The sequence below is a fragment of the Ahaetulla prasina genome, chromosome 7, assembly GCF_028640845.1.
Source record: "Ahaetulla prasina isolate Xishuangbanna chromosome 7, ASM2864084v1, whole genome shotgun sequence".
Lineage (NCBI taxonomy): Eukaryota > Metazoa > Chordata > Lepidosauria > Squamata > Colubridae > Ahaetulla > Ahaetulla prasina.
The window spans coordinates 11,153,578-11,170,053 of record NC_080545.1 but is presented as its reverse complement, the minus strand read 5'-3'; the positions used below and the strand labels follow the sequence as shown (position 1 = coordinate 11,170,053).

Sequence of the window (16,476 nt, the reverse complement as noted above, 5' to 3'; positions counted from 1 at the left end):
AGTCCTCGACTTACGACCACAAATGTGCCCCAAATTTTCCATTGCTAAGGAAAGACAGTTGTTAAGTGAGCTCTGCTCAATTTTAAGACCTTTTTCCCCACAGCTGTTAAGCAAATCACAGCAATTGTTAAGCAATTCGTGTGGTCCTTAAGCAAATCTGGCTTTCCTCCCATTGACGTTCCTTGTCAGAAGCCAGCTGGGAAAGTTACAAAGAGTGATGACTTGACAGGCAGCTGTCAGAAATACAAGCATCTGATTTTTTGATCACATGACCATAGGGAGTTGTCATGAGATTTTCAGTCATCCAGGTCACGGTTGTCCCAAAGGAGGCAACTGGACTTTCTTGGTTTTTTTTTCTTTTGAAGACGTTTCGCTTCTCATCCAAGAAGCTTCTTCAGCTCTGCCAGGATAGTTCCATTCCCTACTATTCTGTTAGAGTTGAAGAAGCTTCTCGGATGAGAAGCAAAACTTCCTCAAAAGAAGAAAAAACAAGGAAGTCCAGTTGCCTCCTGAAAAAGCACCTTTGGGTTTCAACAGGCCACTAAACGGATGGTTATGTAAGTCAAAACTACTCCCTGTATTTTTATCTGTAAGCTGCCCCAAATCTATCTAAACTGATTGCTATAATAAATGTAAAGAAATAAATAACAGGGCCAGTTTGATGTGGTGATGAAGCAGGTGTGAAATTTACTTACCTTCCTTCCCGGTTCAGAAGTGCACACGCCCCGTGTGCACATGTGCGCACAGATCTTCTGTGCATTCGCAAAACCTTTTGCACATGCACAGATGGTAAAAAACGCATTAAAGGTAAAAGTTTCCCTCGCACATATGTGCTAGTCGTTGCCGACTCTAGGGGGCGGTGCTCATCTCCGTTTCAAAGCTGAAGAGCCAGCGCTGTCCGAAGACGTCTCCGTAGTCATGTGGCCGGCATGACTCAACGCCAAAGGTGCATGGAACGCTGTTACCTTCCCACCAAAGGTGGTCCCCATTTTTTCTACTTGCATTTTTATGTGCTTTCGAAACTGCTAGGTTGGCAGAAGCTGGGACAAGTAACAGGAGCTCACCCCGTTACAAGGCAGCACTAGGGATTTGAACCACTGAGCTGCCGACCTTTCCATCGACAAGCTCAACGTCCTAGCCCCTGAGCCACCATGTCAAAACACATTACTTCCTGGTTAATAGGAAGTAATAATACCCGGGTGGGTGGGTGGAGCTTTGCTCCGCCATCGCTGTCGGATTGCCGAACCACTGGCCACAATCGCTACCGGATCGCGCGATCCGGTCAGAACCGGGAGCATTTCATCCCTGTGCTGAAGTCACCAAATTAGAAACTGGAGACCATGAGTTCCAGTCCCGCTTTAGGCACATAGCCAGCTGGCTGACTTTGTGCCAGGCGCTTTGTCTCAGCCCTAGGAAAGAGGCAATGGCAAATCACGTCTGAGAAACCTTGCCAAGAAAACGGCAAGAATTAGAACTGTGATACTGTAGAATGGAAGAAAAAAAACTTATTTGAGAGCCAACTCGGTGCAGTGGTTAAGGCAAGGGTCCCCAACCCCTGGTCCATGAACCCACAGTGGCCCACGGCATGCAAGAAACTGGGCCACGCAAACAAGCAAAATCCCATCCATGGGTTATAGGCAGCACACAAAACCCACACCCCTTCCGGTCCGTGGAAAAATCTCTTTCCAAGGAACCGATCCCTGGCTGGTGCCCAAAAGATTGAAGGCCTCAAGCTAGAAACTGTAACTTCTAGTTGCACCTTAGGACAAAGCTGGCTGGTTGACCTTTGGGACAGTCTCCTTCTCTCAGCCCTAGGAAGGAGTCAATGGCAGACCATTTCAGAGAAACCTTGCCGAGAAAAACCTTGCAGAGACGGCCTACAAATCAGACCCAAGTGAACCAAAGGAAAGGGGGGGAAAAAAACACACCCCAAATTGCAAAGTTTCACAGTGTCAGTCAAACAGATGTTGGCATACCCTGATCTTTCTTTCCCAAAGTGCCAGGGAGGGCTGTGGAGTGGGGGGAAAGAGAAAAAGAAAGGAATCACATGCTTGGAGGAACTGCAGTTCAGCCCCAGGCATGTGCTGTTTACTGGGGAAGGGTGGGAGAGGGCCATCTTGGATCCATCCAAACCCGGGGGGGGGGGATCAGAGAAACCATTCTCTTTCCATCCGCCGAATTCCTGGCATCGCCTTCCTAAGGGCACGAAACGCGCATGAGGTTATCGTGCCGAGCAGAAGCGGGTCACTTTTGTTTTCCATCCCAGCTGTCTTGGGAGGTCTGGAAATGTCACAAATTGGGCACGTGGCCATCCACAAACACTCATTTATTTGTATTTTTTGTAATGGGCAGCCCCATTGAAAGTCTGGCTTTGCGGAGCGACACCTGGGCCTAAGATTTCCAGGGTGGATATCTGCTCTGGAGGATGAAGAGTTTCCTTTCCTGGCCGGAAATGCTATGCTTAAATCAGGTTTTCAAACCATTTAAGGTTTTCCTGCCCCGGAAGACCGGTTAAAATTATGTCCCACATCCTCCTCAATTCGCCCGGTAAAGGAGCAACAAAATATTCGGCAGAATCACAGTCCGAAAATCAGGACGGGAAGCTGCAGGTGACCCTGGGAAGTGATGGATGTACAGTAGTGGCCAAAATTGTGGAAACCTTTTGGGAAAAGTGTATTTTTTTAAAACTAGCTAATAACACCACTTTTTTGGGGGGGGGGAGTAATACGCTAAAACAGCAATCACCAACAGGTGGTCCGGGGACCACTAGTGGTCCACAAGAAAATTTTGATGGTCCGCAGAAAAATTATTTGCATTTTTTAGATTGCACTAAATCAGGGGTCCTCAAACTATGGCCAAACTGGGACAGATACTTGCAATGAACACTTGTGTTGCTGCAGAGAGTCTCGCCCTTCGGGGTCTTTTTGTATGGGTTGGGGTCTGCTTCAGCCTCTTGGTGTGGGGTTTTGGGCAAAGACTGGGGGGAAGCGCCGCTGGTGGCAAAGAACCGGAGGGTCTTGTTCCAGTGGGACTGCATCATGGCCTGGAACTGGCTGACTATCTCAGCCCGCTGAGCCTCCGGGCGCTGGCACCTGGTCTTGTACTCCCAAAGGTCTTCTCTCTGCTTGGAAAGCCTATGCTCCTAGTCCTTAGTGAGGTGCTTCTGCTGAGCCTCCTCCTCGGTCAGATCCAATTTGAACTGAGCCAGCTGTTTTGCCAACTCTTCCTCATGGTGGCTGCTTAGCTCCAACAACGGCTTCCTATAGGAGGCCTAAGGAGCCCAGTCAGGGAGGCGAGGAATGGCTGGGAGGGGAGGGGCAAATAGAGGCGGGTGAGGGGCCCCTCAACGTGAGTGACATTGAGTTGGCCACGCCTGCCCAGTCACATGACCACCTACCCATACCCACCCAGCCAGTCAATAGGCAGATCGTATTAGGGACGCAGTGGCTCAGGGGCTAGGACATTGAGCTTGTCGATCGAAAGCTCAGCGGTTCGAATCCCTAGAGTTGCCGTGTAACAGGGTGAGCTTCTGTTACTTGTCCCAGCTTCTGCCAACCTAGCAGTTTCAAAAGCACGTAAAAATGCAAGTAGAAAAAATAGGGACCACCTTGGTGGGAAGGTAACAGCGTTCCGTGTGCCTTTGGCGTTGAGTCATGCCGGCCACATGACCACAGAGACGTCTTTGGACAGCGCTGGCTCTTTGGCTTTGAAACGAAGATGAGCACCGCCCCCTAGAGTCAGCAATGACTAGCACATATGTGCGAGGGGAACCTTTACCTTATTAGTGGTCTGCGGGATTTAAAATTATGAATTTAGTAGTCCCTGAGGTCCAAAAGGTTGAGGATCCGTGCCCTAAAATGATATATCAATGGAAAGATAATTTAATCAAGAATATAATGCAATAACATTTATGGAGGATTTGCTATTAGAATAGCAGTGACAGTATAAAGAAGAAAAGTGAAACACGTAGAAAAAATGAGAGATACAAAAATTATCCCCATGTTAGTGAATACTTAGTTGGGTAACCTTTAGCATGAATTACGGCCTTACAACGTCTTCCCATGGAGTGAACCAAGTCTTTTAGTTCTGCAGCTGTTATCAGGTGAAACCAAGATTGAAGGATGGCTTCTATTAACTGGGTTTTACTGCTGGATCGCTTCTGTCTAACAAGTTTCTTTAGAATAGAATAGAATAGAATAGAATTTTTATTGGCCAAGTGTGATTGGACACACAAGGAATTTGTCTTGGTGCATATGCTCTCAGTGTACATAAAAGAAAAGATACGTTCATCAAGGTACAACATTTACAACACAATTTCTTTAGTCGTCTTCATAGATTTTCAATTGGGTGAAGGTCTGGGCAAGCCTCTGGTGGCTCAACAGACTAATGCAGTCTGTTATTAACAGCAGCTGCTTGCAATTACTGCAGGTTCAAGTCCCACCAAGCCCAAGGTTGACTCAGCCTTCCATCCTTTATAAGGTAGGTAAAATGAGGACCCAGATTGTTGGGGGCAATAAGTTGACTTTGTATATAATATACAAATGGATGAAGACTATTGCTTGACATAGTGTAAGCCGCCCTGAGTCTTCGGAGAAGGGCGGGATATAAATGCAAATTAAAAAAAAAAAATTCCCAGGCCATTCCAACAGTGGAATAGGATTATCTTGAAACTCAAAAAAACAACAACAAAAAAAAACTGGTGTTATTAGCCATCAAACCTCAAAAATACACTTTTCCCAAAATGTTTCCACAATTTTGGCCATTACTATACCTGTGAAAATGCTTGAATGTTACATCATCGTTCTGAAACTTTTCCCCAAGGGTTTCCTTCCACCTGCAGATGTCCCTGTTTCCCAACAATGTTTGCTTGCTTGCAAAAATTGAGGGTTTGCAAGCTGCCTTCCCCAATTGAAATAGCTTGCTGGGATGAACAGAAAGACTTAAAAAAAAATTGTCTATGGTGATTATCAGTCCTCCAGGTCATGGTTGTCCCAAAGGTGCATTTTCCTCAAGAAGCAACTGGACTTGAACTGGAGTGGTGCGGTGGCCTAGAGGTGGTGCTCTCACCTCACAATCAGGAGGGTGTGAGTTCGATCCTAAGTAGAGGCAGATATTTTTCTCTCTGGGCACAATGAGAATATATCTGCGGAACAGAACTCCGCATTGGCAACAGGAAGGGCATCCGGCCATTAAACACTCAGCTAGCTCCATTCAGTTGCTCAAACTTCCTGTTTTTTCCTTTGAAGACATTTCGCTTCTCATCCGAGAAGCTTCTTTAGCTCTGAGTGGATGGTGGGGAGTGGAAGGATTTATGTTTTTTTTAAATAAAAACACTTTTCTTTTATAGAAGTATATAATCATGGTTTATCTTTCTGTTATTGATTTCATCCCATATATCTGTCTGTCCTCAGGTTTGTGGGACGCCCTGGCCAGTACGTCTACATGTTTGCTGGTTACCGAATGGAAGAGGTAATTGCCCAGACACGTAGTCCTCGACTTACAGCCATTCATTTAGTGACCAAGTTTCAACGGCACTGAAAAAATGTGACTTAAAACCATTTTTCACAGGGAAGACCATAATAATAATAATAATAATAATATTTTAATTTGTATACCGCCCTTCTCCCGAAGGACTCAGGGCGGTGAACAGGCAGATAAAATATAAATACACACAATAATTAAAAACATCCCTTAAAAAACTAATTTAAATGCCCAAAATGTTAAAAAACGTACTCCCCCGTAAAATAACAAAATTTAAAAAACCCATCCAATAAAAATAAAAATCAGGCTAGTCCAGCCATACGAAATAAATAAGTTTTAAGTTCGCGGCGAAAGGTCCTAAGGTCAGGTAATTGTCGAAGTCCGAGGGGAAGTTCGTTCCACAGGGTCGGAGCTCCCACAGAGAAGGCCCTCCCCCTGGGGGCCGCCAGTCGACACTGTTTGGCTGACGGCACCCTGAGGAGTCCCTCTCTGTGGGAGCGTACCGACGATGGGAGATAGAAGCCGGCAGTAGACGGTCCCGTAGATAGCCCGGTCCTAAGCCATGGAGCGCTTTAAAGGTGGTAACCAATACCTTGAAGCGCACCCGGAAAACAACAGGTAGCCAGTGCAGTCTGCGCAGGATAGGTGTTATGTGGGAGCTCCGAGACGCTCCCTCAATAACCCGCGCAGTCGCGTTCTGAACTAGCTGAAGTCTCCGGGTGCTCTTCAAGGGGAGCCCCATGTAGAGAGCATTGCAGTAGTCCAGGCGAGAGGTAATGAGACCATGAGTGACTGTGCATAAGGCATCCCGGTCCAGGAAGGGCTGCAACTGGTGGATCAGGCGAACCTGATAAAATGCTCTCCTGGAGACGGTCGCCAAATGGTCTTCAAAGGACAACCGACCATCCAGGAGCACGCCCAAGTTGCGTACCTTCTCCATCGGGGCCAATGATTCACCCCCGACAGACAGCCGCATCTGCAGCTGACTGTACCGAGGTGCCGGCATCCACAGCCACTCCGTCTTGGAGGGATTAAGTTTGAGCCTGTTCCTCCCCATCCAGACCCGTACGGCTTCCAGACACCGGGACAGCACTTCGACAGCTTCACTGGGGTGGCCCGGGGTGGAAAAGTACAGCTGGGTGTCATCAGCGTACAGTTGGTATCTCACCCCAAAGCCACTGATGATCTCACCCAGCGGCTTCATATAGATGTTGAACAGGAGGGGTGAGAGAATCGATGTCGTGTCCCACTCCTCCGCTGACGGCCGGGTCAGGGAAATCCGAATCAGGCTTGCCTCTGCAGCTCTGCCCAAAGTCCTAGCAAAGTCCTCAGAGCAGGCAGGAGACCAGTAAGTGACTTCAGCAAGATAAGTTTGACTTTTGCCTGACTCAGAGACTGCCAGAAAGCAGATCCTTTATATAGGCCATGGGGTGTGGCTCCATGACTCAGCACTCATTAAGGCCTGCCCTCCTTCCTCTGTTGCCTCCGCCCCTCCAATCTTCTGATGCGAGGGTCACTCCAATCAGCTGTTCTTGGGAGTAAACCCTCCTCAGGCTCACCTGCTGTGGATGAGGGGGAGGGGTCTAGCTGCTCCGTTTGCCTGGGCATGGAGTCAGGGCTGGGGCAGGGAGATGCTCCTTCTTCTGCAGTTTGTGGGGGCATGGAGCCAGGACTTGGGCCGGAAGGCATACATTCCTCAGTGTTGGGGAGCAGGTAAGAAGGCCCCGGCTGCTCTGAGGGCGGGCAAGACACAACAATCGACCCCTGCGGCACCCCACACATGAGGCACCTTGGAGTCGATCTCTGCCCCCCTGTCAACACCGTCTGTGTCCGATCAGAGAGGTAGGAGGAGAACCACCGATAAACGGTGCCTCCCACTCCCAACCCCTCCAACCGGCGCAGCAGGATACCATGGTCGATGGTATCAAAAGCCGCTGAGAGGTCTAATAGGACCAGGGCAGAGGAGTAACCCCTATCCCTGGCCCTCCAGAGATCATCCACCAGTGCGACCAAAGCTGTCTCCGTACTGTATCCGGGCCGGAAGCCGGACTGGAACGGGTCTAGATAGACAGCTTCATCCAGGTACTGGGGTAGCTGACATGCCACCACACTCTCTACAACCTTCGCCATAAAGCGAAGATTGGAGACTGGCCGGTAGTTCCCTAAAACAGCTGGGTCCAGGGAAGGCTTCTTGAGGAGGGGTCTCACCACCGCCTCTTTCAAGGCCGTGGGAAAGACCCCCTCCCGCAAAGAAGCATTTGTAATCCCCTGGAGCCAGCCTCGTGTCACCTCCTGAGTAGCCAGTACTAACCAGGAGGGGCACGGATCCAGTAAACATGTGGTGGCGTTCAGCCTACCCAGCAACCTGTCCATGTCCTCGGGAGTCACAGGGTCAAAATCATCTCAAACCACCTCAACAAGACGGGCCTCGGAACCCTCGCCTGGATCTACCCAATTTTGATCCAATCTGTCCCGAAGCTGAACGATTTTATCGTATAGATAACCGTTAAACTCCTCGGCACGCCCTTGTAGGGGGTCCTCCCGCCCCTCCTGTTGAAGGAGCGAGCGGGTCACCCGAAACAGGGCGGCCGGGCGGTTATCTGCCGACACAATGAGGGAGGAAACGTAGGAACGCTTCGCAACCCTCATTGCCACTAGGTAGGTCCTACTATAGCAGTATCCCTATCGTCACGTGATCAGAATTCAGATGCTTGGCCGCTGACTCATATTTATGACGGTCGCAACGTCCCGGGGTCACCTGATCCCCTTTTGCAACCTTCTGATAAGCAAAGTCAATGGGGAAGCCGGATTCACTTAACAACCGTGTTAGTAACTTAACATCTGCAGGGATTCACTTAACAACCGCGGCAGGAAAGGGTCATCAAATGAGGCAAAACTCACTTATTAACTGTTTAGCAGCGTAAATGTTGGGCTCGATTGTGGTCGTAAGTCAAGGACTGATCTTGTACACTGAACATTTTTTTCCCCCCGTTAAAATCTATCCGAACTTTCATGGCACTGCTGCGATCCCTGAGGTTATAATTTCCAAACCGCGTGGTCAGCATTATGTTTCCAGCGTAATGTCAGAAACATCATCGGAATTAAAATTAAATTAAATTAAATTAAATTAAAATACTCCCTGAAATTGATTGACAATAGACTCAAAACCAAAAAAAATATGGTGTTCTTTTCTAAGCATCATTTATGACTTCTCTAGCTCTATTTCAGAAAGGAAAATACTATAGAAATATTAATAATTGACATAATGGATGGCTTGAATTATATCTCCACAAGTACAGTAGTGGCCAAAATTGTGGAAACCTTTTGGGAAAAGTCTATTTTTGAGGTTTGATGGCTAAGAACACCACCTTTTTATTTTTCTGGAGTTTCAAGAGAATCCTATTTCACTGCTGGATTGGCCTGGGAATAGCCCAGACCTTCACCCAATTGAAAATCTGTGGAGCCGACTAAAGAAACTTGTTAGTCAGCCTTGTGCTATATAGCACAAGGGTGTAATAATGTATTTTCTTTTTGTTTGTTTGTTGCAAAAAAAGTAATAAAAAAAATAAAATAAAATAAACTAATTATTCAGAATGGCTGCTAAAAAAGAAAAAAAAGAAAAAAGAAACTTGTTAGTCAGAAGTGACCAGTTAAAAGAAGCCATCATTCAATCTTGGTTTCACATTATAACAGCTGCAGAAGTAAAAGACTCAGTTCACTCCATGGGAAGACGTTGTAAGGCTGTAATTCATGCTAAAGGTTACCCAACTAAGTATTAACTGACAGGGTGATAATTGTGTATATCTCGTTTTTTTCTAGAATAGAATAGAATAGAATAGAATAGAATAGAATAGAATAGAATTTTATTGGCCAAGTGTGACTGGACACACAAGGAATTTGTCTTGGTGCATATGCTCTCAGTGTACATAAAAGAAAAGATACGTTCATCAAGGTACAACATTTACAACACAATTGATGGTCGGTATATCAATATAAATCATAAGGATTGCCAGCAACAAAGTTACAGTCATACAGTCATAAGTGGAAAGAGATTGGTGATGGGAACGATGAGAAGATTAATAGTAGTGCAGATTTAGTAAATAGTTTGACAGTGTTGAGGGAATTATTTGTTTAGCAGAGTGATGGCCTTCGGGAAAAAGCTGTTCTTGTGTCTAGTTGTTCTGTCATGCAGTGCTCTATAGCGTCGTTTTGAGGGTAGGAGTTGAAACAGTTTATGTCCAGGATGTGAGGGATCTGTATGGTGATCACTTTTGTATATCTCATTTTTTCTATGTGTTTCACTTTTCTTCTTTATACTGTAACTGCTATTCTAATAGCAAATCCTTCATAAAAGTTATTGTGTTACATTCTTGATTAAATTATATTTCCATTGATATATAATTTTATGGTACTACTCCAAAAAAAAAGTGGTGTTATTAGCTAGTTTTAGAAAATACACTTTTCCCAAAAGGTTTCCACAATTTTGGCCACTACTGTATATTTCCATTAGTTCTCCACAACCCTATGAAGTATAATTATGGAGATTATGAGAGATTAATAAATTAAGTCATCAGGCTATGTACAACTTAGCAACAACATGACACAACGTAGAAGAACAAACCCACCAGGACAAGATTCAGCAGTCCATCTGCATTTGAAAGACACAGGTCACTCCCGAAGACAGCAAAATCCACATTTTTAGACAGAGAGGACCTCTGGTTTGAAAGAGGGGTTAAAAATCTACGTCAAACCCAAAGGTGCTTTTTTCAAGAGGCAACTGGAGTTTCTTGTTGTCCTTTGAAGATATTTTGCTTCTCATCCAAGAAGCTTCTTCAGCTCTGACTGGGGTTTTGCTGTCCACCCTAAGGAAAAAACACCCAGACACAAACTGAGCAATGTGGTATATGCAGTACAGTGCAGTGAGCCAGGTGCAGATCTGTTCATTTGGGGAAACAAAACAACCACTTCATAAACGCATGGCCCAACATAGGAGAACAAACCCATTAGGACAAGATTCAGCAGTCCATCAGCATTTAAAAGGCACATTTTGAAGACAGCAAAGTTCACATTTTGGACAGAGAGGACCGCTGGTTTGAAAGAGGCATCAAAGGTGGCATCTATGTCAAAATTGAACAGCCCTCTCTCAACAGAGGGGGAGGGATACAACATCATCTATCTCCAATCTACAACACAGTCCTTTCAGCAGTTCCAAGAAGGCTCCACACCCATTTTTACCACTCAGATGATCCTGAAGACACAGATAACACTCCAAGTTGCCTCAATGACCTTCTAAAAGGATGCAAATGACCAGCTGTCTGCAAGGAGTATCAATCCTTCCATTCCCCACCATTGTTGTGACCCCAGGCCCAAGTAGGTTGTAGGAAACTCAGTCAGTGTAAAAACAAGCAAACTTTATTAAAACAGCTGAGAATTACTTCATTCTCAGTGTAGTCCAACTAAATTAAAGCAAATTCTTCCCAACACAATTCCTCAGTCCTTTCACCAACCTTGGTCCAATTAGGCAAACTGCCAAAGGCCTTTCTTGGCAAAAAATTCAGAAGACACCAATACGAAAGAAATGCAACAAGACAAAGCTATCAATGTTGTTTTCCAGCAAAGAGTCCAAATGTCGTTGCTGGTCTTTTAAGCCTTATGGGAGGGGCCAATCATCTCTTGGCCCTACTCCTGAGTCATCCTCTTTGCTTGAGCTGCTCTTGCCTTCTGGCATCTCTTCTCATGCGTGCATTAGGAACAGGCTTCTCCTATTCCTCTCTCTCACTACTGTCAGCCTCTGGAGCAGGGGTAGTCAACCTTTTTATACCTACCGCCCACTTTTGTATCTCTGTTAGTAGTAAAATTTTCTAACCACCCACCAGTTCCACAGTAATGCGCTGTGTATCGTCATCTGCGCATGCCTCTCGCGCATCGTGGATTGGGGTTTTTTTGGGGGGGGCAGCTACCAACTCTGCTTGTCTGTTATAGCTGGGTGGTGTGGAGGGAGATACGCGAGCTATTCTGGGACGAGGCTCTTTTGTTTGCGGTCCCACTATAGCGCCATTTAGTTTCACTTACGTAATGTGAACTAAACTTATGCATGGGTGATACAAATAGTATATTTTCAGAAATTTAAATTGTCACGGGGAATTTTATGAAAACCTAATGAAAATGTTTTTAAATAATGCTATGAATTTTTTTTTTAAAAGTCAATTAAATTTAAAAAAAAAAGGAAAGTGTTTCAGTATCGGACAAAACCCCTACCAACCACCATGAAAGCTGGAACGCCCACTAGTGGGCGGTAGGGACCAGGTTGACTACCACTGCTCTGGAGGCTCTGGAGTCCACACATCACTCCCCAATGGCCCTGGCCCCACCTCTGCCTCCGACACAGAGCCCTCATCCAGGCCTTCCCCAGCCTCCAGGACTGGCCCCTGCTCTTCCTCAGCCTCATCGCTGCCTGACTCCATTGCAAGCTCCTCAGGCTGCTGGCGGACCACAACAACCATCCAGTCAGAGCTGAAGAAGCTTCTTCGATGAGAAGCGAAACGTCTTCAAAGAAGAAAAACCCCAGAAAGTCCAGTTACCTTTTGAAAAAAATCACCTTTGGGTTAGTTTAGAACTGCGATGCTTGCGGTCAGACTTAGGTGTTCCATATAAACCGCCAGGAGATTGGTGTGTCTGGTTTTCATGTCTTCCTGTGTGTTTCTTGTCCATTGCAGTGTGCCCCTGGAGGATGCCTGATGGAACTTTGCATCCAGCTCAGCATTATCATGTTGGGGAAACAGCTGATTCAGAACAATATCTTTGAAATAGGCGTCCCGTAAGTATTTTGATTGCCCTCTCTCTTTTTTCTGTGCCACAAGACTGGAAACATCAGCATGCAGTGTGGGTAGGGCTGGTGGCACAGTGGTTAGAATGCAGTGTTGCAGGCAGACTCTGGCCGCTGCCAGCAGTTCAATCCTGACCAGGTTCAAGGTTGACTCTCCATCCTTCCATCCTTCCGAGGTCGATAAAATGAGGACCCAAATTATCGGGGCAAATATGCTGACTCCGTAACTCGCTTAGAGAGGACTGTAAACTGGCACACAGGTAGTCTTCGACTTACAACGGTTCACTTAGTGACCGTCCAAAGTTACAACAGCACCAAAAAAAGGGACTTATGACTGTTTTTCACAGTTTGTGATCATGGGGAGCTTTGTAGCATCCTCATGATCACATGGTCAAAATTCAGATGCTTGGCAAATGGGTCACACTTACGACCGCTGCTGTGTCCCAAGGTCACATAATCCCCTATTGCGACCTTCTCACAAGCAAAGCCAATGGGGAAGACACTTAACAACTAGGCTACTAAATTATCGAAATGTTGGGTCAATTGTAGTCATCAGTCGAGGACTATCTGTATAAGTTTAAGTGCTATTGCCCTTTTGTGGGTTCAGAAGCATGAACCATTGGCTGCCCTCAATGATACAGATAGTCCTCGACTTAACGAGTGAATCATATGGTTGTTAAGCAGATCTGCTTTGACTTGGCTTGTTAGAAGCGCCTAGGAAGGTTGCAAATGACAATCCCATTATACTCTGTGATGCCGCAACTATGGTTTGCAGAGTGGCACGGTGGTGAGACTGCGGTACTGCAGGCTACTTCTGCTGACTGCCAGCTGCCAGCAGTTCGTGAGTTTGATCCTGACCCGCTCAAGGTTGACTCAGCCTTCCATCCTTCCGAGATCAGGAAAACAAGGACCCCGATTGTTGGGAGTGATATGCTGATTCTGTCAATGGCTTGGAGAGGGTTGTAAAGCACTATGAAGCAGTATATAAGTCTAAGTGCTCTTGCTATTACTATCCTAAATACATGCCATTTGCCAAGTGCCCAAATTTGAATCAAGTAACTGCAGGGAAGCTGCAACAAGTTGTAAGTGTGCGAACCAGTCATAAGTTGCTTTTTTCAATGCTGTTGCAGCTTTGAACGGCCAGTAAGTGAACGCTTTGTAAGTCGAGGACTACCTATAAGGTAAAGGTAAAGGTTCCCCTCGCACATATGCGCTAGTCGTTCCTGACTCTAGGGGGCGGTGCTCATCTCCATTTCAAAGCCGAAGAGCCAGCGCCGTCCGAAGACATTTCCGTGGTCATTTGACCAGCATGACTAAATGCCAAAGGTGCACGGAACGCTGTTACCTTCCCACCAAAGGTGGTCCCTAGTTTTCTACTTGCATTTTTTTAAGTGCTTTTGAACTGCTAGGTTGGCAGAAGCTGGGACAAGTAACGGGAGCTCACTCCATTACGCAGCACTAGGGATTCGAACCGCCGAACGTCCAACCTTTCGATCGAAAAGCTCAGCGTCTTAGCCACTGAGCCATCGCATCCCTGTTGGACTGTTGGACTACCTATACACACATCCAAATACATACATCCTTGTGAGTTTCTCCTGGAATTCTCAAGAGAAGAGGGGTGACCGTTATAAAAAATAATAATAATAATGGATCATTTTCATGAATTGCTCCTCTCTGAATCACCTGATTTAATTTCTCGAGATGCTTTAAAACAAAACAACAAAAAAATATGACCACGCTAAAGGAACCAGAGTAAAAGTGTATTATTGGAAGACTTTCAAAAAGGACATCCGCGTCAGTGGATTTTAAGAGCGTGCGTGCATGCATACACACAAACACACACACACACACACACACAAAGAAAGCCGGGGCTTTCTAAATCACAAACGTTAAGAATTAGCCTGTATCTGTGGTGCCAGATGGCTCTCAGAGAGAGAGAAAGAGACATACACACTCAGAGAGAGACCAAAGCTCTGCCGTGCACAAAGTCCCTTAAAAATAGAATGATTTTTTTCCCCCTGCAATTGAGTTAATGGCCTGCTGTTTTACATTTCCAGGAAATTAAAGAAACTGTTCCGTAAGCTAAAAGATGAGAGGCCCGAGAAGAAGGAAAGCCATTCGGATCCATCTAAGCAACCTCAGCAATGGGAGCTGGATTACGTCTTGGAACCGTTCACCGGGCTGACCCCGGAATACATGGAAATGAGTAAGGCTGGGATGACCGTAAATCCCTCTTATCTTTCCCTCAAAACCTGCTTGTCCAAGATTTAAGACATCCCCGACTTCCTCTTGTCGTAACTCTCCAGTGTCAGGTTGGCTGAAATGCATCCTTTTACCGTATTTGCAATAAGTATTAGAAGTTTTGTTGGCCACGTACCTTCTGGAGCGTGGAGGCTACCGGCTCCTAGAGGTAGAAACAGGGGTGAGCTGCTGGGGGTTTGCAGGGAAGAGGTTCGGGAGAACCTCTAGCTAAGATTTTGTGCAGTTCGGAGAACCCCCAAATCCCACTGCTGGCTGGCCCCTCCCACCCCTTCCCAGGAGTCCCCACATGGCCCGTTTTGGATGCAGGTAAGTGCAGGGCATTCGTAGAGGCTCGGGGCGGGTGAAAAATAGGCTTACCTATTCTAAAATCTAACTAAACTAAACTAAACTAAACCTACTGGATGTTTGGGCCTATTTCCAGCCTCCAGAGGGACTCCGGAGCCTGGGGAGACCGTTTTCACTCTCCTGGAGGCTCAAGGAAAGCCTCCAGAGCCTGGGGAGGGACAAACGCCCCCCCCCCGCTGTGGTGTAGGAGGCTGACTAGGCCACACCCACCATGGCCACGCCCACCCAACAACCAGGCAGAGAACCCCTTGTTAAAATGTTTGAAGCCCATCCCTGGGTAGAAGGCTCTGTTGGTTTGATTCTATCAAATGACCTTAAATCAGTGGTGGGTTGCTCCCGGTTCTGTCCGGTTCTTGAGAACCGGTAGTAAAAGCGGCGGGAGGCTCTGCCCACCCGCCCTGACGTCATATTTGGCGATCTGCACGTACTCCCGTTACAAACCAGTAATAAAGGTAAGTAGAACCCAGCCCTGCCTTAGATCAACTTCCAAAGTCCCGTTGAAGGAGGAGGGTTGAACCTGTGGGTCTTGTGGTAGAAGGTGGCCTTGGGATTTCACTCTTCCTTTCAGATCAGTGTTTCTGAACCTTCACAATTTTTAAGACGTGTGGACTTCCACTCCCAGAATTCCGCAACCAGAATTCTGGGAGTGGAAGTCCACACATCTTAAAGGTGAAGTCCACACATTTTAAAGCTGCAAGTGAGAAACCTGTTTTAGGTGTGTCTAACAAAGGAGAATAAACAGCCATATGATCTTCATTGGCCCTTTGAGTGAAGGAGAACAGTTCAGATATTTATAAACTTGGGTGTATTTTGTTTCTGCACTAAAAAAAATATCTACCTGGTTTGTTTTTTATTCGTTCTGTGTTTTTTTTTTTTTTTACAGAATTAAAATTCTTATTTACAGGATTGTTGGTGCTTTCTGAGCTTGGTTGTTTATTTGCAGATGTTTTGTTACCCAACTACGTAGCATCATCAGTGCTAGCAGGGAGTAGGGTTTGCTCTCAGATTATATGCCAGTGGTTTGCCCTCTCAGTGTTGATGGGAATGTACTTGATGTTTGCTTGACTATGTTTGTTTATTTTATTGTTTGTTTGTTGCCTGAGTTGGCAATTTCTTAATTGGGGTTTTGTTTACTGCTTAATTATTGGTCTGGTATTAATCTTGGTGTTAAACTGTACACATCTTGGTGTTGATTGGTGGTGAGGAAACATTTTGGTCTTTTTGTTTTCTTTTTAGCTTCTTTTATTTTTTATCTCTTTTGAATGGTATGTAGTTGTTGTTGGTTTTTTTCCTATGGGTCTGTTGATGGCTGATTGGTCTGACTGCCAGGCTACACAAATTCTGAATATGTTGAAAAAAAACATATTCCTGAGATAATTTTCAGAGGAAAATTACCCCAGAGGGATTTTTAATGTTATGTTCCAGCAGAGGATGGTATTAATATAAATATAATGTAAGATTTGTTTTGACATTTTGTGTGGAACTGTCAGAAACACATGTCTCTTTATGGCACACCTTTTCTTTCCTTTTGTGCGAGTGGCTTTTTGGCCAGAAGAAGACAA

At 45.8% G+C, this 16,476-nt stretch overlaps 1 protein-coding gene across 1 annotated transcript in view; it reads left to right on the top strand.

Moving 5' to 3' along the window:
- Nucleotides 1-16,476, top strand: part of ANO2 (anoctamin 2) — a 207,727-nt gene that overhangs the window by 165,590 nt on the left and 25,661 nt on the right. The window contains exons 18-20 of the mRNA XM_058189662.1: nt 5,412-5,469; nt 12,198-12,298; nt 14,365-14,513. Coding sequence (XP_058045645.1) covers nt 5,412-5,469; nt 12,198-12,298; nt 14,365-14,513 — 308 coding nt within the window. The remainder of the gene's footprint in view (nt 1-5,411; nt 5,470-12,197; nt 12,299-14,364; nt 14,514-16,476) is intronic.